This window comes from Cherax quadricarinatus, chromosome 4 (assembly GCF_038502225.1).
Source record: "Cherax quadricarinatus isolate ZL_2023a chromosome 4, ASM3850222v1, whole genome shotgun sequence".
Classification (NCBI taxonomy): domain Eukaryota; kingdom Metazoa; phylum Arthropoda; class Malacostraca; order Decapoda; family Parastacidae; genus Cherax; species Cherax quadricarinatus.
The window spans coordinates 46,082,337-46,108,941 of NC_091295.1; the positions used below are offsets into that span (position 1 = coordinate 46,082,337).

At 38.5% G+C, this 26,605-nt stretch overlaps 1 protein-coding gene and 1 long non-coding RNA gene across 6 annotated transcripts in view; both read left to right on the plus strand.

Moving 5' to 3' along the window:
* LOC138854260 (uncharacterized) overlaps positions 1 to 26,605 on the plus strand; it is a 182,769-nt gene that overhangs the window by 102,692 nt on the left and 53,472 nt on the right. The window lies entirely within an intron of this gene.
* LOC128684514 (long-chain fatty acid transport protein 4) overlaps positions 1 to 26,605 on the plus strand; it is a 108,732-nt gene that overhangs the window by 28,655 nt on the left and 53,472 nt on the right. For all 5 annotated transcript variants that reach the window (XM_053770744.2, XM_053770742.2, XM_053770741.2 and 2 more), the window contains exons 5-9: positions 2,462 to 2,573; positions 2,849 to 2,926; positions 14,192 to 14,339; positions 20,323 to 20,437; positions 21,056 to 21,142. In XM_053770744.2, coding sequence (XP_053626719.2) covers positions 2,462 to 2,573; positions 2,849 to 2,926; positions 14,192 to 14,339; positions 20,323 to 20,437; positions 21,056 to 21,142 — 540 coding nt within the window. The remainder of the gene's footprint in view (positions 1 to 2,461; positions 2,574 to 2,848; positions 2,927 to 14,191; positions 14,340 to 20,322; positions 20,438 to 21,055; positions 21,143 to 26,605) is intronic.

Here is a 26,605-nt window from a genome sequence, read left to right on the forward strand (position 1 = left end):
GCTGGTAAACAATGCCACCGGCGGCACATGTGAGGCTGGCTAAGGGCGCACATTGGACGCGTCTCAGACGAAGAGCGGTGAGCGGGTTTTTTAGTGGTATGCGAGGCAAAATTTTTGCGATAAAAGCGAGCGGTATGCGGATTGAACGTTATGTGATGCGTACGGTATGCGGGGGGTCCACTGTATTACAGAATGGATATAAATACTCTGGAAAACGTACAGAGGAGGATGACAAAGATGATCCCGTGCATCAGAAATCTTCCCTATGAGGATAGACTGAGGGCCCTGAATCTGCACTCTCTCGAAAGGCATAAAATTAGGGGGGATATGATCGAGGTGTATAAATGGAAAACAGGAATAAATAAAGGGATGTAAATAGCCTGCTGAAAATTTCTAGCCAAGACAGAACTCGTAGCAATGGTTTCAAATTGGAAAAATTCAGATTGAGGAAGGATATAGGAAAGCACTGGTTTGGTAATAGAGTTGTGAATGAGTGAAACAAACTCCCGAGTACAGTTACTCAGGCTAAAACGTTGTGCAGTTTTTAAAATAGGTTAGATAAATACATGAGTGGGTGTGAGTTGGACCTGACTAACTTGTGCTGCTGGATCTGGTACCGTGCTCCTTCCTTGAGTGGAGGTGACCAGACTGGGTGGGTCATTGGGCTAATCCGGGGGGGGGGGGGGACATGGACCTGCTCCGCATGGGTCAGTAGGCCTGTTGCAGTGTTCCTTCTTTCTTATGTTCTTTGTTGCCCTTTCTCTTTCAGCAGTTCATTCCATTGACCATGTTCACATGGCAGCTTTATTTGGATATTCTCTACATTTTTTTTTTATCATTCTTGTTTTTTTTTTTTTCATTTGAGTATTGTTCTTTACATTTTTTTTTTTTTTTTTTTTTTTTTTTTTTTTTTTTTAATTTTTATGTATAGTGATTTTTTTTTCTATTCTTCCTCTTCCATACTCTAACTCTTCCACAGAATTCATCTCTTCTACAACTTAGTTACTTACATGTGGTTATTTTTATATAGCCGGACTTAAGTACTGAAAATGGGAAGTACAATGCCTGCACTTTCAAGGAAGAGTTTGGGATATTGGAGTTTGGAGGGGTATGTTATATCTTTATATATGCTTCTAAACTGTTGTATCTGAGCACCTCTGCAAAGACAGTGATTGTGTGAATGAGGTGAAAGTGTTGAATGATGAAAGTATTTTCTTTTTGAGGATTTTCTTTCTTTTTGAGTCACCCTGCCTCGGTGGGATACGGCTGGTTTGTTGAAAAAAAATATGTATGTATATATATATTTTTTTTTTTCAACAAGTCGGCCGTCTCCCACCTAGGCAGGGTGACCCAAAAAGAAAGAAAATCCCCAAAACAAAAATATTTTCATCATCATTCAACACTTTCACCTCACTCATACATAATCACTGTTTTTGCAGAGGCACTTAGATACAACAGTTTTGAAACATATATAAAGATACAATATAAAAAGTGACCTGAAATAATTACAGTATCAGGGCCCCCAATTATATACGTATATACCATCCTATTACACGTCCCACCAAACTGCCAGTATCCCAAACCCCACCTTTAAAGTGCAGGCATTGTACTTCCCATTTCCAGAACTCAAGTCCCGCTATATGAAAATAACCAGTTTCCCTGAATCCCTTCACTAAATATTACCCTGCTCACACTCCAACAACTCGTCAGGTCCCAAAAACCATTTGTCTCCATTCACTCCTATCTAACATTCTCATGCACGCTTGCTGGAAGTCCAAGCCCCTCACCCACAAAACCTCCTTTACCCCCCTCTCCAACCTTTTTGATGATGACCTCTACCCCGCCTTCCTTCCCCTACAGATTTATACGCTCTCCAAGTCATTCTACTTCGATCAATTCTCTCTAAATGTCCAAACCACCTCAACAACCCCTCTTCAGCCCTCTGACTAATACTTTTATAAACTCCACACCTCCTAATTTCCACACTTTGAATTCTCTGCATAATATTTACACCACACATTGTACTTAGACAAACTGGCTGTATCCCACCAATGCAGGGGTGTCTTAAAAAGAAAAATGAAAGTTTTTCTTTTTAACCCTTAAACTGTCCAAACAGATCTATGTTCACCTGAGTAGTGCTCCAAAAGTAGATCTACGTTTTTTACATATTTTCAAATATAACAAAAGAAACGTAGATCAAAGTTTTTTACACGTTTTCAAATGAAAAAAACAAAAAGATCTTTTTTTTTTACATACTTTCAAATGTTGAAAAAAACGTAGATCTACGTTTGGACAGTTTAAGGGTTAAATCTAGTAATTTTTAGAGGAGAAGGGGTTACTGGCTCCTTGCTCCCAGCATTTTAGTTACCCCTTATGACACGCATGGCTTACGGAGGAAGAATTCTTTTCCACTTCCCCAGGTGAAATGTATAAATATTTCAAAAATTATTATATCTTCCAGGTGGGAGTTGTTCCAGCTCTAATCAACTTTAATTTGCGACAGTTACCCTTGATGCACTCAGTTCAAGTTGCTGATTCAAAGGCAATTATTTGTGGAGAAGACCTACAGGAAGGTAATACCATTGGGTTTTGTTGACTAAACGTAATGGGAAATGTGTTTTACTGCAAGAAAGTAATGTTTCGTATCTGATTTTTTTACATTATTCATATGATTGTACTGTGTAATGTAGGTGAAGTTAAGGTTGAAAACTAAATTCCTGAAATTTCAAAAAATTCTACCAATATTATTATTTCCTTTTATCCTTGTACTACAAAGTGTTTATATGTAGTTAGTCAATATTTTATGAAATATATACATATTTTTTGTTTCTTTGTACAACCTGTACAGCAACTGGTGGAATTCTGGATAAAGTAAACTTGCCAGTGTATGTGTCTGGCTGTGATAAAGCATCACCCTCCTTGAAGGGTAAGTACGGTAGCTCCAAGTTCATTTTTTATGTAATTACAGTAATTTGCTAATTAATGGAAGTTTGCTTTTGTATACATAATTTTGCACATCTACTAAAGATATATTAGAGAACAGTTTCACTTGCTGATAGCCTGCTACCTACCTAGCAACACTTAAAGTGGCTTACACCTGGTGCAAAAGTTTATAATTAGAACTATAGTGAATTGCAGAATTTTTTTTAGATGGTCTAGGTATTTTAATTGTTCTTCAGAATTTGAGAGAAATTTAAGATAATTTTAGGTAGTAGGTTGGTAGACAGTAGCCGCCCAGGGAGGTACTGCTGTCGTGCCAGGTGAGTGTAAAATGGAAGCCTATAATTGTTTTACATGATGGTGGATTACTGGTGTCTTTTCTCTCTCGAACATGCAAGATTTCAGGTACATCTTGCTACTTCTACTTGCACTTAGGTCACACTACACTTGGATGTATGTACAACCATACATATATACATGCAGTGGTCCCTCGTTTTTCGTAATTAATCCGTTCCTGAAGCCGTTACTCTAAACGAAATTTACGATTTACGAATCAATTTTCCCCATAAGAAATAATGTAAATACAATTAATCCGTTCCTGACACCCAGAAGTATTAAAACAAAAAAATTTTTAACATGAAATATACATGTAGTACATAAACAATACAATGGGAAATGATGAATGAAACATTAACAGCATAACACTTACCTTTATTGGAGATTCTTCTTAGTGTATGGGAGACTGGAGGAGGAGAGAGAGTGGATTGTTTATACAGTTTGGAAGGGGAATCCCCTTCCATCAACACCTCAGGTACCATTTGCTTTTCTGGGGTTGCTTCTCTTCTCTGTTTCTTAATGCCACTAGGACCACCTTGAGAGTCACTGGAGTCCTGTCTCACAAAATAACTGTGGAGAGAGCTCCGTTTCTGGCATCTCTTTAACACTTCCCTAAAATGACCCAAGACTTTGTCACTGTACATGTTGCCAACCTGGCTTGCAACAACCTTGTTAGGGTGATGTTTCTCCATAAAGCTTTCCATCTTACCCCACATAGTAAAAATCTCTTTAATTTCTGAAGAAGGTACCTTCTTCCATCTCTCTTCCTCCTCCTCTGCAGCAAGATTCTGAGCTGCAATGTGTTGCTCTTCCTGCTGAAGCTCTTGCAGCTCCTCAGTGGTGAGCTCTTCATTGTGGTCTTCCACCAATTCTTCCACATCCTCCAAACTCACATCCAATCCCATGGAACTCCCCAGTGCCACAATTGATTTTACAACAGACATAGGCTCATTAGGGTCAGTCCCAAATCCTTCAAAATCCCTCTTGTCGACACAATCTGGCCACAATTTTCTCCAGGCAGAGTTCAAAGTCCTGGTAGTCACTCCCTCCCAAGCCATACCTAAAAGGGTTATGCAATGGAGGATGCTGAAGTGTTCTCTCCAAAATTCCCTTAGGGTCAAGTGAGTGTCTGTGGTCACAGTCAAGCACCTGTGAAACATTGCTTTTGTGTAGAGTTTTTTAAAGTTTGCAATAACCTGCTGGTCCATGGGTTGGAGGAGAGGAGTGGTATTCAGGAGCAAGAACTTTACTGTGATGAACCCAAACTCCTCGAAAATTAGGTCATCCAAGTTTGGAGGATGAGCAGGTGCATTGTCCATTACTAGCAGGCACTTGAGATCCAATTTCTTTTCCAGGAGATACTCCTTCACACTAGGGCCAAATACTTCATTGAACCACTCGATGAAAATTTCCCTCGTGACCCATGCCTTACTATTAGATTTCCAAAACACACACAATTTACTCTTCATAACATAGTTTTTCCTGGACACTCTGGGATTTTCAGAATGGTACACTAGTAATGGCTTCACTTTGAAATCCCCACTAGCATTAGCACAGAACATTAGCATCAGCCTGTCTTTCATAGGCTTGTGTCCTGGCATTGCCTTTTCCTCTTGTGTGATAAAGGTCCTCTTTGGCATTTTCTTCCAAAAGAGGCCTGTTTCGTCACAATTGAACACTTGTTCAGGTTTCAGTCCTTCAGCCTCTATGTACTTCTGGAATTCATGCACATATTTTTCAGCCGCCTTGTGGTCCGAACTGGCAGCCTCACCATGCCTTACCACACTGTGTATGCCAGTACGGTTCTTAAATCTCTCAAACCAGCCTTTGCTGGCCTTAAATTCATTCACATCACCACTATTTGCAGGCAATTTCTTTACCAAATCTTCATGCAACTGCCTAGCCTTTTCACAAATAATCTAAGTCATAAGAGTATCTCCTGCTAATTGTTTCTCATTTATCCACACCAATAATAACTAATCAACCTCTTCCAGTACTGGTGATCTCATTTTTGTCAGCATAGTTACTCCCTTTGCAACAACAGCGTCCTTTATTTCCTTTTTCTTGGCCACTATGGAACATAAGGTTGTGTAGGGTTTCTTATACATCCTGGACAGTTCGGCCACACTTGCACCACTTTCATATTGTTCAATGATGGTTTTCTTAAATTCAATCGTATTTCTCACCTTCTTTACCACAGGCTTGGCACTAGGAGCTTTCTTTGGAGCCATGGTAGCTTATTTAGTACTTGCAAGCACTAAAATAAATGGAATATTGTGAAATATTTCGCTGGAGCACGTGAGGGGACCTTCGCTCACTTGTAAACAATGCCAGACTGGCTGCCGCCCCAGCTCACGCCGTGGGTACGCGTCCCGGACGAACTACGACTCGCGAGTCAACCTATGAAAAGCGAGTCCATGTTTATATGAAAATACCCCTATGATTGGCGAAATTTACGATTGCCGGGAACTACGAAAAGCGGGGGACCACTGTGTGTGTGTGTGTGTGTGTGTGTATATATTATATATTATATATTATATATTATTTATTATTTATTATATATTATTTATTATATATTATTTATTATTTATTATTTATTATTTATTATTTATTATTTATTATTTATTATTATTATATATATATATATATATATATATATATATATATATATATATATATATATATATATATATATATATATATATATATATATATATATATATATATATATATATATATATATATATATAGAAACTTTTGTTTTTCCTTTTGGGCCACCCCACCTCGGTGGGATACGGCCGGTGTGTTGAAAGAAAGAATATATATATTTTTTTTTTTTTTTTTTATTATCACACCGGCCGATTCCCACCAAGGCAGGGTGGCCCGAAAAAGAAAAACTTTCACCATCATTCACTCCATCACTGTCTTGCCAGAAGGGTGCTTTACACTACAGTTTTTAAACTGCAACATTAACACCCCTCCTTCAGAGTGCAGGCACTGTACTTCCCATCTCCAGGACTCAAGTCCGGCCTGCCGGTTTCCCTGAATCCCTTCATAAATGTTACTTTGCTCACACTCCAACAGCACGTCAAGTATTAAAAACCATTTGTCTCCATTCACTCCTATCAAACACGCTCACGCATGCCTGCTGGAAGTCCAAGCCCCTCGCACACAAAACCTCCTTTACCCCCTCCCTCCAACCCTTCCTAGGCCGACCCCTACCCCGCCTTCCTTCCACTACAGACTGATACACTCTTGAAGTCATTCTGTTTCGCTCCATTCTCTCTACATGTCCGAACCACCTCAACAACCCTTCCTCAGCCCTCTGGACAACAGTTTTGGTAATCCCGCACCTCCTCCTAACTTCCAAACTACGAATTCTCTGCATTATATTCACACCACACATTGCCCTCAGACATGACATCTCCACTGCCTCCAGCCTTCTCCTCGCTGCAACATTCATCACCCACGCTTCACACCCATATAAGAGCGTTGGTAAAACTATACTCTCATACATTCCCCTCTTTGCCTCCAAGGACAAAGTTCTTTGTCTCCACAGACTCCTAAGTGCACCACTCACTCTTTTTCCCTCATCAATTCTATGATTCACCTCATCTTTCATAGACCCATCTGCTGACACGTCCACTCCCAAATATCTGAATACGTTCACCTCCTCCATACTCTCTCCCTCCAATCTGATATTCAATCTTTCATCACCTGATCTTTTTGTTATCCTCATAACCTTACTCTTTCCTGTATTCACCTTTAATTTTCTTCTTTTGCACACCCTACCAAATTCATCCACCAATCTCTGCAACTTCTCTTCAGAATCTCCCAAGAGCACAGTGTCATCAGCAAAGAGCAGCTGTGACAACTCCCACTTTGTGTGTGATTCTTTATCTTTTAACTCCACGCCTCTTGCCAAGACCCTCGCATTTACTTCTCTTACAACCCCATCTATAAATATATTAAACAACCACGGTGACATCACACATCCTTGTCTAAGGCCTACTTTTACTGGGAAAAAATTTCCCTCTTTCCTACATACTCTAACTTGAGCCTCACTATCCTCGTAAAAACTCTTCACTGCTTTCAGTAACCTACCTCCTACACCATACACTTGCAACATCTGCCACATTGCCCCCCTATCCACCCTGTCATACGCCTTTTCCAAATCCATAAATGCCACAAAGACCTCTTTAGCCTTATCTAAATACTGTTCACTTATATGTTTCACTGTAAACACCTGGTCCACACACCCCCTACCTTTCCTAAAGCCTCCTTGTTCATCTGCTATCCTATTCTCCGTCTTACTCTTAATTCTTTCAATTATAACTCTACCATACACTTTACCAGGTACACTCAACAGACTTATCCCCCTATAATTTTTGCACTCTCTTTTATCCCCTTTGCCTTTATACAAAGGAACTATGCATGCTCTCTGCCAATCCCTAGGTACCTTACCTTCTTCCATACATTTATTAAATAATTGCACCAACCACTCCAAAACTATATCCCCACCTGCTTTTAACATTTCTATCTTTATCCCATCAATCCCGGCTGCCTTACCCCCTTTCATTTTACCTACTGCCTCACGAACTTCCCCCACACTCACAACTGGCTCTTCCTCACTCCTACAAGATGTTATTCCTCCTTGCCCTATACACGAAATCACAGCTTCCCTATCTTCATCAACATTTAACAATTCCTCAAAATATTCCTTCCATCTTCCCAATACCTCTAACTCTCCATTTAATAACTCTCCTCTCCTATTTTTAACTGACAAATCCATTTGTTCTCTAGGCTTTCTTAACTTGTTAATCTCACTCCAAAACTTTTTCTTATTTTCAACAAAATTTGTTGATAACATCTCACCCACTCTCTCATTTGCTCTCTTTTTACATTGCTTCACCACTCTCTTAACTTCTCTCTTTTTCTCCATATACTCTTCCCTCCTTGCATCACTTCTACTTTGTAAAAACTTCTCATATGCTAACTTTTTCTCCCTTACTACTCTCTTTACATCATCATTCCACCAATCGCTCCTCTTCCCTCCTGCACCCACTTTCCTGTAACCACAAACTTCTGCTGAACACTCTAACACTACATTTTTAAACCTACCCCATACCTCTTCGACCCCATTGCCTATGCTCTCATTAGCCCATCTATCCTCCAATAGCTGTTTATATCTTACCCTAACTGCCTCCTCTTTTAGTTTATAAACCTTCACCTCTCTCTTCCCTGATGCTTCTATTCTCCTTGTATCCCATCTACCTTTTACTCTCAGTGTAGCTACAACTAGAAAGTGATCTGATATATCTGTGGCCCCTCTATAAACATGTACATCCTGAAGTCTACTCAACAGTCTTTTATCTACCAATACATAATCCAACAAACTACTGTCATTTCGCCCTACATCATATCGTGTATACTTATTTATCCTCTTTTTCTTAAAATATGTATTACCTATAACTAAACCCCTTTCTATACAAAGTTCAATCAAAGGGCTCCCATTATCATTTACACCTGGCACCCCAAACTTACCTACCACACCCTCTCTAAAAGTTTCTCCTACTTTAGCATTCAAGTCCCCTACCACAATTACTCTCTCACTTGGTTCAAAGGCTCCTATACATTCACTTAACATCTCCCAAAATCTCTCTCTCTCCTCTGCATTCCTCTCTTCTCCAGGTGCATACACGCTTATTATGACCCACTTCTCGCATCCAACCTTTACTTTAATCCACATAATTCTTGAATTTACACATTCATATTCTCTTTTCTCCTTCCATAACTGATCATTTAACATTACTGCTACCCCTTCCTTTGCTCTAACTCTCTCAGATACTCCAGATTTAATCCCATTTATTTCCCCCCACTGAAACTCTCCTACCCCCTTCAGCTTTGTTTCGCTTAGGGCCAGGACATCCAACTTCTTTTCATTCATAACATCAGCAATCATCTGTTTCTTGTCATCCGCACTACATCCACGCACATTTAAGCAACCCAGTTTTATAAAGTTTTTCTTCTTCTCTTTTTTAGTAATTGTATACAGGAGAAGGGGTTACTAGCCCATTGCTCCCGGCATTTTAGTCGCCTCATACGACACGCATGGCTTACGGAGGAAAGATTCTTTTCCACTTCCCCATGGACAATAGAAGAAATAAAAAAGAACAAGAGCTATTTAGAAAAAGGAGAAAAACCTAGATGTATGTATATATATATATGCATGTGCGTGTCTGTGAAGTGTGACCAAAGTGTAAGTAGGAGTAGCAAGATATCCCTGTTATCTTAGCGTGTTTATGAGACAGAAAAAGAAACCAGCAATCCTACCATCATGCAAAACAGTTACAGGTTTTTGTTTCACAGTCATCTGGCAGGACGGTAGTACTTCCCTGGGTGGTTGCTGTCTACCAACCTACTACCTATACCAACCTACTACCTATATATATATATATATATATATATATATATATATATATATATATATATATATATATATATATATATATATATATATATATATATGCATATGCATATGCAATAAGATCACAGTAAACAGGTGATTTCAAAATATGCAAAACAACCACTCTGAAAGAATAGAGAAATTCCAAGCGCTTTCGTGACTACTCGCATTATCAAGGAACTATGAAAGTGAAGCATCCAAGGAAGCTATATAAGGGGTCCGGCCAGCACCTCACTATCAGATCCCACAACGGTTAAACACGTGACGCGCGGCGAGCCAACTTGGATAGGTCCTTTGCACAACTCACCCCCAAGCTATTCTACCCAAGAAAATTTAAAAATTATTTGTCCAGTGTATTATTAAATTCTTCCCAAATTCTATTAATTATAAATGGATCTAATTTATATAAACCAAAGGAAATATTCATATTATTGTCAAAACTGCTTTTTATGAAACAAGATTCAATTATATTCCTGTCGACCATGGACTTGCTTGATACTACTTTCTCAACTTTTTGAAAATCAATTGGATGGTTAAAATCTCTTACATGAATAAATAGAGCATTGGAATCTTGTCCAGTTCTAATGCTATATTTATGTTGTTTTAATCTTAGTTCGAGATTTTTACCAGTTTGACCGTAATAAACTTTATCGCAAATTTTACAAGGAATCTTATAGACACATCCATCAGCATTTTGGGGGGAATTCTTTATCAAAAGTTTTTTTTACTGTATCAAGATTTTTGAATACAACTTTAATATTAAAAGTCCTAAGAAGAGAAGGCATATCAACCAAGTTTTCATGGTAAGGGAGAACCAACATATTTTTAGTTGAATAAGGCTGGTTGCCCCTTTTTGGATTATAAAAAGTGTTTCTAGCAACTTTAAAAGATTTATCAATTACATTTCTTGGGTATTTTAAATCATTACCTATTTCATAAATTTTGGATATTTCCTCATCTATGAACTCAGGACTACAAATTCGTAAAGCTCTCAAAAACGTTGATGAGAAAACAGACAGTTTGACTCTATCTTGATGCAAGGAATAATAGTTGACATAGGAATAGTTATTTGTAGGTTTTCTGTAAATTTTACTGTTGAGTTTGAAGAAAATAACTCATTGCCTTTTCTAGATGTTTTAATTATTAAGGGTAATAATGAATTCAAATTTAAAATTTACAGAAAACCTACAAATAACTGTTCCTATGTTCACTATTATTCCTCGCATCAAGATAGAGTCAAACTGTCTGTTTTCTCATCAATGTTTCTGAGAGCTTTACGAATTTGTAGTCCTGATCTTAATGAAGCTCATGTCTGCAGAAAGTCGCTCTGCCACGTCTGTAGGATGACCAGGAGCATTGTCTAATACCAGGAGGCACTTGAGGTCAAATTTATTTTCAATTAGGTAATTTTTCACAGTGGGGGCAATTGCATGGTGTAACCAGTCATAGAAAGAGTCCCTAGTGACCCATGTCTTACTGTTTGCCCTCCACAGCACACACAAATTAGCCTTAAGGATATTCTTTTGCCTGAACGCTCTGGGAGTTTCAGAGTGATACACCAATAAAGGCTTCACTTTGCAATCACCACTAGCATTGGCACACATCAACAGAGTAAGCCTGTCTTTCATAGGCTTATGTCCTCGGAGTGCCTTTTCCTCCTCAGTAATGTAGGTCCTGCTTGGCATTTTCTTTCAAAACAGGCCTGTTTCGTCACAATTAAACACTTGTTCAGGTTTCAATCCTTCAGCCTCTGTGTACTCCTTGAATTCATGCACATATTTTTCAGCTGCTTTGTGGTCCGAACTGGCAGCCTCACCATGTCTTATCACACTGTGTATGCCACTACGATTCTTATATCTCTCAAACCAACCTTTGCTGGCCTTAAATTCACTCACATCACCACTAGTTGCAGGCATTTTTCTAATTAAATCCTCATGCAACTTCCTAGCCTTTTCACATATGATTGCTTGAGAGATGCTATCTGTTTTTCGTTTATCCACACCAATAACGGTTTCTCAACATCTTCGAGTACTTGCGATCTCTGTTTCGAAAGCACAGTTAAACCTTTGGCAAGAACAGCTTCCTTGATTGCCGTTTTCTTGGCCACAATAGTAGCGATGGTTGATTGGGGTTTACTATACAACCTGGCCAGCTCGGAGACACGCACTCCACTTTCATACTTAGCAATGATCTCTTTCTTCATATCCATAGTAATTTTCACCCTTATTCCTGTAGGGTTGGCACTAAAAGCTTTCTTGGGGCCCATGGTCACTTATTTTGCGGGTGAAATCACTAAAAACGCTGTGATAATACAAAATGTTCCGATTGTATGCTTGGATGTGACCGCGGAGGCTGGCTTGTAAACACTGCCACCCACAGAACAAGTGAGGCTGGTTCAGGCCACACATGGACGCGTCTCGGACAAATTGCGTTGAGCGAGTTTTTTAGCGCTAGGCGAGGCAAAATTTTTGTGTTAAAATGTATCGCTAGGCGGATTTAACGTTATGCGATGCCATCGTTAGGCGAGGGTGCACTGTATACCCTATATACTACTGTACACCCAATTTAAATTTAAAATTATTTCTGATGAACCATACAAGTATAGTACATTAATTATACTTTCAAAATAACATATTGCATTTGATCATATTATAATACAGTACAGTAAGTCCCCACTTAATGTCGCCTATAGGTTCTTGGAAACTGCGACTTTAAACGAAATGATGTATGTAATGAAACCACACCTTGCTGTCCATTGTCAAACCTCTTTAAAATTTCTAGTTTTTTTCTGATGTTGCAGTTTTTTTTCTGTGGCTACAGACGGGTGCACAGTATATGTTTAGCACTCATTGCAACAGGGTTAAATTGATGAATAACTGTTTGCAAAGCAAAAATTATAAGGTGTACCTCCTACCACCATGCAGTTCAAAAACAAACAATAACAAATATGTTGGACTCACTGAGCACCTTCATTTATTGTTATGCATTTGTATAATTATTGTATATTATGAATTTTTATTTTACAGTAATTTGTATTCATTCAGTTTTTTTTCTTGTCACCATTATAACAAAATAACGTTGAATGAAATGACGTTATTTAAGGACCTGCTGCACAGCTAAAATTTGATACAATAAAAGACCCTTGAGGGAGTCATTGATTATGCAAATGCATTTTGGGCAGACTAAGCATAAGGCTTACTCACTATACTTAATTTTAGACCGAGAATAAAATTTAAGTTAGTATAGCTTGGGTAATACATTACATTCATAAATACAAGTTGCAAATGAAGAATTCTTCAATTGCAAATAAATTACATTGAAATTAAATCTGTTCAGTGACCCACATATTATGAAGTTGTTAAATTGGGGTTTGAAATTAAGGCATTGGGGTCCAATTGGGAACAGTTTTGGTAGGCCGCATGTACAGAAAGCAGTCAAACTGTGGGCTTAAAAAATAAATAACAAAAAGGCACAATATTGTGACTGGAAAAATACACAAATAACCCATACAAAGATGCATGTGAGTTAATAGACCAAATAGATGTAAGCTACATTTTAATATAAAATTGCATACATGTAAGCCTTCAAGTAACAAAAAATTTGTATATCACCTTTGAAAAGTACATAGTCACAATACTTGACAAGCTGAGAGTAGATTACACTCTAGCACGGGGCCCAATTAGGAGCAGTCGATCCAGTTGGCTTAAGGCCGACCCTGCATGGAAGTGTACTGACAGACAGTGTGAAAGTTATTAGGGGCTTTTAAACACTGTTAGTAAAGATGTTGGCAGATGGAGAACTTTTGGCATTTTCAGGCAATGAGTTCCAAATTTTTGGGCCTTTAGCTGCATGGAGTTTTTGAATAGGTCGAACAATATACCTGGAATGTCAAAGAGATACTTGTTCCTTGTACTGGTTACATGTGTTGTGGTGTAGCTCTCCAGATAGTATTTAAGCTCTGGGTCAGTGTTAGTATTGAGTATCCTGTAGACATAACATGCACAATAGAAAATGTGAATATTGTGTTGGTTAAGTAAATTTACACTTTGGGATAAAGGGGTGTGTGGTGTCTGTAGCCTTAATGAGTAATAATTCTGAGAGCTAAATAAATAGTTTTGATATCTGGCCATCTGTGTTTTAGTATTATGGGCTAAACAGCAATATTCAAAATTTGCTAGAATGCCTATCATACTGTTGGGTGATGTGAATGAAAGTGAAGCAGCCACAAGCAGCATTTATCAGAGATGACAGTATAATTAAATCAAGTTTAAATGCAGTGTTGTAATTAATTAGGGTTGAGAAATACACTGTTTTGTCCAAGACTGGACTTCATCATGTATAATACAGTTGTAACAAAGGTTCCATTGCACAGTTCCTTTCTTGCTATGGTCCAGCTTATTCCATTGTTCATTCAGGAAATACTTGAACAACAAATTCTGTTCACAATAGGGGCTGAGAACCTAGACTCTTTGTTGTGTACCTCAAGTCCAACGCCACCACCTCAGATAGATTCATTATCAGCCAAAGACAAACTGATTTACATCTATACATCTGGAACGACTGGACTACCAAAGGCTGCCATCATCAAGCATTATAGGTCAGTAATAAGCTTGGGTTAGTTTTTAAGCAGTACAGCCTTTCCTCACTTAATGACGGAGTTCATTTCTTAAGACCACATTGGTAAACGAATTCGTCGCTAAGTGAGGAGCATGCTATGATGGTAGTGGGTTGTCAACCATCTTTGATATTGTTTTAATGTCACCTTTGCACCATTTATAAAATTTCTGGTATATTTTGAAATGTTTATACAGTAGTTTACTGTATACTATAATAAATAGAATAGAGGAAATCAGCTCTAATATACAGTGGACCCCCGGTTAACGAACTTTTTTCATTCCAGTAGTATGTTCAGGTGCCAGTACTGACCGAATTTTTTCCCATAAGGAATATTGTGAAGTAGATTAGTCCATTTCAGACCCCCAAACATACACGTACAAACGCACTTAGATAAATACACTTACATAATTGGTCGCATTTGGAGGTGATCGTTAAGCGGGGGTCCACTGTACATTATTTTGGTATGCATACTGGTCAGAGAGCCCATTCTAAGTCCGAGTCGTTAGTAAATGAATACGTCACTAAGTGAGGAGAGGCTGTAATCACAATTTTAGTTTTTAACCCATTCACTGTCACAAACCTCGAAATTAAAAGTCCTGTCAATGTCACAATATTTCAGAATAAAAATTGTGTACTAAAATGCTAGAGAATTTTTTCTAAATGTAATGATGCCAAAAATGCAAAATTTGATGGAAAATTTATGGAATCAAGTAGGGGGTTGAGGAAAGAGTCTTAAAAATAAACACTGTAGGCATTCCAGTCACTAAAGTGACCTTTCCTCTGTTCATATTCCCAGGCTTCTCCTATATAACACTTTCCCTCCATTTTGAATCCAACATCAGTTTAAAAAATCAAAGGTTTATCCTATTTCTTGGCTAATAAAATTAAACCAAGAGTTTTTCATGGTTTAGGCCATCCCAAAAATTAAAGAAGACCTAGAAAAAAAAGCAGATAAGAAGGGGGGATCAGGAGGTCTCCTGCCCTTCCTTGGAAAAATCACCAAATATGAAATATTTCTGTCAATTTTGAGACCTTTTTCAGGCCATTTCAGGTCTTACACTGACCAGTATCACCTATGTTTCACTAGTATGTCTTCCTGTTTATCATTTGACACCAAGACACGGATAATGAAACCATGAAAACAACCTTAGAAAATGCCTCAGTCTCTGTTTTAACCCAAACTTAACATCAGAGGCTAGCTGTGTCTGCTGGTTAGATGTCCTCTTCATGCACAGCTCAGACCCATTGTTTCATGTCTTGGCCAAAATTTACCACTCTACATATTTGAGGGTACCATGATTAAGACATTAATGTCAGCACCACTCTCCTCATATATGTGGGAGACAGTGAAAGGGTTAAGCAGTAATGATCATTAACAACTATATGTTAGTTTTTAAGCAATAAAATTTCCTTATGCTTGGTAAGTGAATACTTTCTACAGCTCTGAAGCCAGGGTCAGTGCTGTAGTACTACGTTATGAGCTCCGCTCACTCAGATAAGCTGTGAGTGGTAAATTTGGGCCTAGGTATGAGAGAATTGGTTTAAGTGGTAAGTGTGCACCATACAAAAAAATCCTGCAACACACAGTGCATAGTGAGAAAAAAAATGCAACAGTGTTTTTGGATTAAAACAGTGACTTTGTGGTGTATTTTCAATTGGTTTTTATGGTTATATTTGCGGTTTCTTAGTCTATACTCAAATAACCAGCACATAGAAGAGAGGAGCTTATAACGACGTTTTGGTCTGACTTGGACCAAACTCTCTACTCCTGGGAACTCTTCTGTCCTCTGCCTTCCCAATATTTCCGATCTTTCTGATCTCAACAACCCCCTCCGTTCCTTAGACATCAAACTTACTTTCCGCCAGACTAACACTCTTTGCACTAATCTCGTTCATACCTCTCCTCCCTATACAGATGCTCCTGTCTACTCTATTTCTTGTTCTTCCTGTCCTCTTCAATACTTTGGAGAAACTGGCTGATCTCTTTCTGGTAGACTCAGGGAGCACAAAAGTAGTGTTAGACTTGCCGACACTATCAATGCTCTTTTCTGTCGCATCAGAGATCACAGCCATCCTCTTGACTGGTGTTCTGCTAAAACTGACTTCCCCACTTCCAACTTCAACAGTTGCTGTCTGGTTGAGTCCTCCCTAATACACAACTTTCCTTGTATGAATCTTAGTCCTTGCTTTGTCTCTGTAGATGCCTTCCTGTCCCACTACAATGTAAAATGCTCCGAACTTTAGAACACCTGTGACTTAGCCTGATTCTTCCTTTTTCTTCTTCTCCTCTTCCCTTTTCCTCTTTCCTTTTTCTCCTTTGGGGTGTCTTCCTTCTGCCATGTGTATTTGTTCCTTCTTTATTCATTATCCCCCCCCCCCCCTCTGTGTTCTTGCTCTTACCCTCTGTGGGCACCTAGCTCCCCTGCAGTGCTCCTCTTTCTTAGTATTTGACTGGCTCCTTGTCCTTCTTACTACCTCCCCCACTACTACTACTACCTTATACCTCCACTACCACTACTACCTTATACCTCCACTATTACTACTACTACCACCTCCTGCTTATATCCCCTCCCTCTCTCCTTTTCGTTAATGTGACTTTGTAAATGGTCCAAGTTGGACCGAAACGTCATCATAAGCTCCTCTCTTCCAGGTGCGGGTTATTTGTGTATTGTTCCAGTCACGGTATTGTGCCTTTTTTTTTTATTCTTTGTCTAGGTAGTAGGTTGGTAGACAGCAATTGCCTAGGGAGGTACTACCCTCCTGCCAAGTGAGTGTCAAGCAAAAGCCTGTACTTCTTTTACATGATGGTAAGATTGCTGGTGCCTTTTCTGTCTCATGCAAGATTTCAGGTACATCTTGCTACTTCTACTTACACTTAGGTCACACTATGCATGCATGTACAAGCATATATATACACACACACCCCTCTGGGTTTTCTTTTATTTTCTTACTAGTTCTTGTTCTTGTTTATTTCCTCTTACCTCCATGGGGAAGTGGAACAGAATTCGTCCTCCGTAAGCCATGCACATCACAAGAGGCGACTAAAATACTGGGAGCAAGGGGCTAGTAACCCCTTCTCCTGTATGCATTACTAAAGTTAGAAAGAGACTTTTGTTTTTCGTTTTGGGCCACCCTGCTTTGGTGGGATACGGCCGGTTTGTTGAAAGAAAGATAGATTTGAGGTTTCTTAGTCTCATTTAATAGAATGGAAGACATATTACAGATTGGGTTTAGGAATGAAAATAGCTTGAAATTGACCTCAGAGCAGCGGAAATGTTCAATTTTTGCCGAAGTTTGAGTAAACAAATCACATCATGCTTCCAATACGTGTCAACTGGTGGGTCTAATGTGCATTCATGAATGCATTGATATAATTTATACAATTACAGTATTGCAATATTGCATAACAGGTATGACTAAAAATTCTTTGTGCGAATAATAAATCAAAATGGAATTCACGTGTAAAGCCTGGGAACATAACTAATGAACAGAGGAAATGTTATTTTAGTGCCAGGAATGCCTGCATTGTTTATTCTGGACCCTATTTTGAAAATGGAAATTTTTTAAATTTGTGTGAAATCGGTCAAATTACCAATTTCTGATCACTTTATTAGTAGTTGAAATAGTTGATTGGGTGGTTTCTTGTGCTCAGTCAATAAAATAGAAAGCATACTAGCGAAATAGCTAAGAATTTTGTCGGCTGGAACAATGTAATTGGCCTGAAATAGAAGTCAGAGTGGGCAAAATCACCAATTCATAAATATCACTGATATTTACCACACAGCAAAATTCGTGAAAGCGTAATTTCGTCAGTTTTCCATCAAATTTCGTACTTTTTTGATTTATTACCTTCAGAAAAGGATTCTCTACCCTTTCATAAGAATTTTTTTTTTTTTAATTCTTGGACCCTGTGGACACTTCAGAGTGGAGGTCTGGCTGGACCCTCAAACAGTTAAACTAGATATACTTCCAGTAAATGAAAGATAGATGGGTCTCACATGCATGGCCTAACAGGACTATTTTAGCCACATGATTATTGTCTGAACTTATGAATTTATATACATATTAATGAATATATATTAATGTCCAAATGTCTCAGTCAAAATCTCCTATATCCCCTTCCTCCAACCTTTCCTAGGGTGACACCTACCCCACCTTCCCTCCATTACAGATTTATACATCCTCCAAGTCATCCTGATTTTCTCCATTTTCTCTAAATGTCCAAGCTACCTCAACAACCCTTCCTCAGCCTTCTTCATAATACTTTTAGTAACCTCTTGCCTCTTCCTAATCCCCAAGCTACGAATTCTCAGCATAATATTTACACCACACATTGTCCAAACCTAGGTAGTAAGTTGGTAAACAGAACCCTGTAATTGTTTTGCACGATTGTAGGATTGATGGTATTTTTTTTTGTCTCATAAACACTTGGGATAACAGGTATATCTTGCTACTTCTACTTGCACTTAGGTCACGCTACACATGCATGTACACACATATATATTTACACAGCCATCTGGGTTTTCTTCTGTTTTCTTAATAGTTCTTGTTTTTCTTTATTTCCTCTTATCTCTATGGGGAAGTGGAAAAGAATTCTTCCTCTGTAAGTCATGAATGTTGTAAGAGCTAACTATAATGCCCGGAAGAAGGGGCTAGTAACCCCTTTTGTATATATTACTAAATGTAAAAAGAAAGACTTATTTTTCTTTTTGGACACCCTTCTTTGGTAGGATACAGCCAGTTTGTTAAAAAAAAAAAAAAAACTGTCCAAAATAATTACAGGAGAGTGCTGGAATACCTGTCCTATCTCTTGGCCAGGTGCAGGTTGTTCATGAAACTGTGCCTGAATAGATAGAAATATGACTCACGAAATTGTAATGACAAGATTGCAAACAAGCCATACCACTGGTGAGGTTAGAACCCGCCTGTGGTATGGTTTTTTTTTAGATAGAAATATTCCAGGGGTCTCCTGTAATTATTTAAGGCAATGCATAGTGTAAATATTATGCAGAGAATTTGCACCTTAGTAATTAGGAGAGCTGAGGGGAAGTTGTTGAGGTAGTTTGAACATTTAGAGAGGATGTAGAAAAATAGGATGACTTGGAGAGTGTATAAGTCTGTAGTGGAGGGAAGGTGGTGTAGGAGTCACCCTAGAAAAGGTTGGAAGGAGGGGGGGTCGAGGAGGTTTTGCATGTGTGAGGGACTTGGCCATCCAGTAGGTGTGTGCATTTGTGTATTTGCTTTTGTTTGTTTTGTTTTAGGAGAGTGATGGCCAGTGGTTTTTGGGACTTGATGAGCTGTTAGGGTGTGAGCAAGGTTACAGTTTGTGAAGGAATTCAGGAAAACCAGTTAACTGGAGGTGAAAGTACAGTGCCTGCATTGAAGGAGGGGTGGGAATATTTGTTATTTGAAGGGACATCTGAACTGTATTATTGGAATGCCTCTGGAAAGTGATATAGTAAAGGATGGGTCACCCTACCTCAGTGGGAGATGGCTGGTGTGTTAAAAAAGAATATATTTAATTCTATGTTGCATATGCACATATGGTTAAATCTCAATTTAATGGACTAATAGAGGAGAAGGGAGGGGAGTGCTAATGCTGATTGTCCATTAAGTTCAAATGATGAAGTTTTTCATTGATTGATACAATGGTGGTCAGTTCTGGAAAAACAGAGTATGTCCATTAAATTCAAAATCTGTTAACCTAGCAGACTGTACCAATAATTGATAATTCTAGATTTTATGGACTTTGTTGTTTCTATCTGGCCACAGATTGTGTCCATTCGGTCTGGAATTTGTTGATTATGGGTCTTTTAAATTTTAGTTTTATTGTAATGTGCCAGACTTCTATGTGTACACTTGATCTATGCTGACTTGACACAGTGCTTTTTATTCCATTAGTTGCCTTCCAAGCTTTAAGAAATTTATATTTGCTTTTTTTCTTATTTTCTGCTTCCTTGAAGGTATATGTTCTTCTCTAGTGGTGTTCACTATATGATTGCCCTGGGAGATGATGAGGTTTTATACAATCCGCTTCCTCTGTATCACAGTGCTGGGGGTATGGTTGGCATCGGCCAGGTTAGTGTAGAGCAAATCTTATATTAATAATGAGTAACATTACCACATCAGAGCCATATTGTCATTTTTCTCATTTACACAATTAAATAAGTTTAATACTAATGTTGTTATATTTTTTATTACTGCACAGAGTTTGTTCTCACACTTCTTGAGTTAATATGCATGCATTTTATTTTTTGTTGGAGTGAAAATAACAAACGCATGCACAGCTCTATTCTAACATCGACTGCTGTACACTGTTCATTATTTAATTATGAGATAATGAAGTGCAACATAGAAACAATTATTCACACAATTCATGAGTCACAGTATCATGTATCGCCTTTTATTTATGTTCAGAAAAAGTCATTCCTCAGACAGTGATGTTAGGTCTGGATGTCAGGGAAATGCATTTAGATACAGTAGTAACGAGAATAAAGAAAAATGGATCAGATTTCCTTGCATGTCATTATTTGTAATATATTTCATACCTTGTGTCTTGATCATACCTTACATTAGAAAAAAAATCTAAAATATTTCATTCATGTGCAGTGTTCGGAGTGCTGTATTATTATGTATTTAAATAAATTATTATCCTCTGCATTTCCTTAATATTACTAAGTATATCTTTTCATATAGGTTTTGTTATTTAACAACACTGCAGTGATACGCCAAAAGTTCTCTGCATCACAGTACTGGGTTGAGGCCAAGAAATATGACTGCACTGTAAGTAATCAACATGATTTATACCCAGAACAATTTTAATAATGCTGTATTAAAAATAAATTTAAGTAAAAATATAATAGTTATCCGCAATCTTAAAATGTTCTTTTTAAATTTTGTAATTAATAATCAAGAAGGGGTTACTAGCCTCTTGCTCCTGGTATTTTAGTTGCCTTTTTTGCTACACATGGCTTATGGAAGAAGGATTCTTCTTCACTTCCCCATGGATATTGGAGTTTGGAGGGGCATTTGAGCTGTAATCTCAACTTGCCTCTGGCAAGATGGTGATGGTATGAGTGATAGTGAAAATGTTCCTTCTTTTCAGGTCACCTTACCTTAATGAGAAATGGCTGGTGTATTAAAAAAAAGTTAGAGTATGTTAGAATAAAATGAAAGACACTGAAAAATCCAATGCAAGTAAAGGAGAGAGATAAGAGAGTGGGAAGATATTTGTTTCATGTGTGATATGAGGGGGGATGGAATGTGTGGAAGATGGGGTATAGATTAAGAATAGATTTGTGAAGAGCATCACAAAATGAGTAGAGAAAGAGCCAGGGCTCAAGTTAGTTGACGGATAATGAGAGCCTTCAAAACTAGGGACGCCAAGCCCATGATGATTATCTTCAAATCGCTTGTTATCTCTAGGCTGGAAAGCTGCTGTACACTAACATGCCCCCTTCAAGGCAGGTGAAATTGCTGACCTGGAGAGTGTACAGAGAACTTTCCTGGCACACACAAGTATGATAAAGCACCTAAATTACAGGGAATGGTTGAAGTCCCTAAATTTGTATTCCTTGGAATGCAGGTGAGATTGATACATGATAATATACACTTGGAAAATCCTAGAGGAATTAGTACCAAACTTGCACACGAAAATCACTCCCTACGAAAACAAAAGACTCGGTAGGAAGTGCAACATTCCCCCAGTGAAAAGCAGGGATGCCATGAGTACACTAAGATACAACACAGTAAGTGTCAGGGGCCCAAGACTGTTCAACAGCCTCCCAGCATACAAAAGGGGGATTACCAATAGTCCCCTGGCTGTCTTCAAGAAGGCACTGGACAGGTACCGAAAGTCAGTACTTGATCAGGCAGGGTGTGGTTCATACGTCGGTTTATATGTGGCCAGCAGTAGCAATCTGGTTGATCAGACCCTGATCCACTATGAGGCCTGGTCTCAGACCAGGTTGTGGGGACGTTTACCCCCAAAACCCCTTCCAGGTATACAGTGGAACCTCAAAAATCGAGCGTATCACATATCAGCATGTTGCACTTCAAAAATTGTATCCCTTGTACTTCTCTGTATCATGTTCAAATTAATAAATAAATAAATAAATCGAACATTTCGAAAATAGGACCATTTTTTCGGACAAACTGTGTCCCTATTATCGAACGCGCCCCTATTTTCGGACCGCCAGGTATGGGACCTATCTGCCGCCCACTCTGTCCGCGTCCCCGCGCAGGCGCCGTGAGCAGTCTAGCTTTGTTTATACTTGAGTGAACACTAACCTGTGCTCTCATTCACGCATTTTACTATTATTTCGTTGTGTTTAGTGCTTGTGGGACTGTGAAATAAGCTGCCATGGGCCCAAAGAAACTTGCTAGTGGTACCCCTGTGGTAAAGAAAGTGAAAAACACCATAGATGTGAAGAAGGAAATAATACAGAAGTATGAGAGTGGTGTGAGACTTGTTGAGCTTGCCAGGATGTATGGGAAAAACAAGTCGACCATCGGTTCTATCCTGTCAAAGAAAGAACAAATCAAGGAAGCTGATGTTGCGAAAGGTGTTAATATAGGGAGTGGATGAGGTGCCTTCTTCAAAGATTAAGGAGATTTGTGCCAAGTGGAATGATGTCCAAATGTTTGTGCAGAAGTACCACCCTGAGCAAGCTGAAACAAGCCATATTTGCAACAAGTTCAGTGACAGAATCATGTCCCATTTTAGGGAAATGTTAAAGAGGTGCCAGAAACAGAGGACTGTGGACAGTTATTTTGTGAGACAGAGGTCCAGTGACTCTCAAGCTGGTCCTAGTGGCATTAAAACACAGAGAAGGGAAGTAACCCCAGAGAGGGCTTTACCTGAAGTCCTCATGGAGGGGGATTCTCCTTCCAAACACTAACCCCAACTCCCTCGCTCCTCCTCCCTATCTTCCAGATGCCATCACCAATCTTCAATAAAGGTAAGTAAAAATGTTATTTTATATGTATTACTATACATAATTAAAAACTATAGTATTTGTTGTATGTAAAACTGTAATTAATCTCTATAAAATGTAATTTTTGTGTGAATATTTTTGGGTTTCTGGAACGGATTAATTGCATTTCCATTATTTCTTATGGTAAATATTGCTTCGAATTTCAGACTTTTCGAATTTAGAACTAGCTCCTGGAACGGATTAAGTTCGATTTTTGAGGTTCCACTGTACTTGACTTTTGGTATCTGGTGTTAAGTTATTTACTAATTTTCCACTATCTGACTAGAAAACAAAGCCTTTAAACATACAAATCCGCTAAGAGAGGTCACCAAGTGGCACTGTAGAGTAACATCAGCTAGTGATGAGAGCCACCTTCAAATGTAAGGGAGTCATGGAGCAGGTGGGGGCTTGAACCCTTGGCAAGTGAGTCCTAAAGTTCACAGGCAGCGTGTTAACCTCTTGGCCTGTGAGTTTTAGGACTCTCTTGCCATGGGTTCAAGCCTCGCCCATTCCCTGATTTGTTTCCAATTGTGTTATTACAATTTCACGAGTCTTGATATGTAAGAATAAAGGGTAGTGATGTCTTTGACACCTCACACTGATCTCATAGTCACCCAGTGAAGGTCATCTATTGCTGCTGACTCATTAATTACTCCGTAAAAGGTGACAATTTAACTAGAAGTGTGATGTATAAAAAAAAACTTGTAAGGCATTGTTTAATCCTTCAAGAGATTTTCTTGACTGGCTTGATGGTAACAAAGGGTTCTTGATCCAAGAAATTGGAGCTACACTCATTCCTTGGATCAAACCTGATTACCTCTCATTTCACAGATGTTGTATGACCCTTATATTTTTAACACTTCCCCATGAATATAAAAGTCCCTATGGATAAAAAATTCCCATGAATGTAATAATCCCTGGAGGTGGGAAGTACAATGCCTGTGCTTTAAAGAAGGGATTTGGGATATTTGCCACTTGGAATGTCCCCTGAACTGTCATATCTACGTGCTTCTGCAAAGACAGTAATTATGTGTGAATGATGGTGAGAGTGTTTCTTATTTGGGTCACCCTGCTTTGGTGGGAGACGGCCAGTGTGTTGAAAAAATAAAAATCTCCATAAATATAAAAATACCCATTAAAGTAATAAAATTCCCTTGAATATAATAAAAATTCCCATGCATACAAAAAATCTCCATGAATATAATAAAAATCTGACTGGAGAGTCATTTGCATTCTGACATATGTGATTTTGGCAAGAGAGCTGTTAATGAATGATAATGAATGTTTCCTTCTTTTGGCCGTGCTACCTTGGTGAAACATGGTCAGTGTGTTAACTAACTATATACTTTTAATTGAAAACTACAATTTGCATACTTCATTCCTATAAACATATTTTGAAGTGCTATTTATATACCAGGTCACCCTGCCTCGGTGGGAGACGGCCGACTTGTTGGAAAAAGAAAAAATTATATACTGCCAAACTTAGGAAGGATCAATATATTTTTAAGGTGGAATCAGTTAAAAACATCATTACTTGAACATCCTGTTACTAACCAAAGTTCAACCTGCCACATTATAATTTTATAAATAGTGTTCTTTAGGTTTTACAGGTGTTTATATTAAAATTATCAACTTGTATTAGGAACAGTACTATGGTATTTTACTGAAGATCTGGCACATCAAAGTTACTTGGTTAGTGCCCCTACCTTTTGCATATATGTACTATATTTTCTTTTTTCAGCACGTCGGCTGTCTCCCACTGAGACGGGTGACCCTCTACTCTTTCTCATTTACATAACCTACCAAATGCATCACAACTACTCAAACCCACACTGTTTGCAGATGACGCTACATATGTCTTCTCTCACCCAAGCCCAGTCATGCTAGCCAATACTGTAAATACTGAATTACAGAAAATATCTACCTGGATGATGACTAACAAACTTACTCTCAACATTGACAAAGCCTACTTCATTCAGTTTGGAAACAGAACTACAGATGTCCCTCTTAACATAATGATAAACGGATCACCTGTCACAAAGCTCACAGAGGGAAAATTCTTAGGAATCCACCTTGACAATAGGCTCAAATTTCTAACACATGTACAACAAATTTCCAAGAAAATTTCCAAGACCGTAGGCATACTATCAAAGATATGGTACTATGTTCCACAGTCAGCCCTCCTGGCCCTATATCACTCACTCATTTACCCCTATCTCACTTATGGAATTTGTGCATGGGGCTCAACAACAATAAACCATCTCAGACCATTAATTACCCAACAAAAGGCTGCAGTCAGAATGATAACAAATTTCCACTACCGGCAGCACACTCCACCAATATTCAAAATTCTAAACTTACTCACTGTACAAAACATCCATACTTATTATTGTACCTACTACATACATAGAACACTTAACTTGGATATAAACCCTCCCCTCAAACGTCTCCTTACCAACCTCAAAAGAACACATGAACGTAACACAAGGCACAGATCACTCTCTGATGTTCCTCGTGTCCATCTCACACTATGCAAAAACTCAATGCACATAAAAGGCCCAAAAATCTGGAAGTAATTACCTGTGACCATAAAAGAAACACTGTCTGTTTATGAATTCAAGACTCTTCTTAAAAACCACTTACTCACCCACAACTAAATAAATACTGCATAACTGTTTCTCAAAAATTATAACCTGTGACCCTACATTACCTAAAAGAATACTCCAATCTCTTGAATGCACAGTAACTCGTCAAATTACTAAATGATCTGTCTTTGAAATACTCATTTATGCTTAATTGTTATTTGTTTACTGTCATTTTCACCACTGTATATATCATTGCTTAGTTAATCTTAAGTTAATTTTAAGCCTGCCCATAATGTTCTGCATACAAGGGGCTTTTGGCATGTACACTTAACCACTGTATTTCTTTGTACATCTATGTATCATGTCCAAAAAATAATTCACACATTATCACTGTCTTTGCAGAGGTGCCCAGATGTGACAGTTTAGATGTCACTTCAAACAGCCAATATCCCAAACCCCTCCTTGAAAGTGCAGTCATTCTACTTCCCACCTCCAGGACTCGAGTCCTGTTTGCCGGTTTCCCTGAATCCCTCATGAAATATTACCCTGCTCACACTCCAACAGCTCATCAGGTCCCAAAAACCATTTGTCTCCATTCACTCCTATCTAACATGCTCTCACATGCCAGCTGCAAGTCCAAGCCCCTTGCACACACAAACCTCTTACCCCCTCCCTCCATCTTTTCT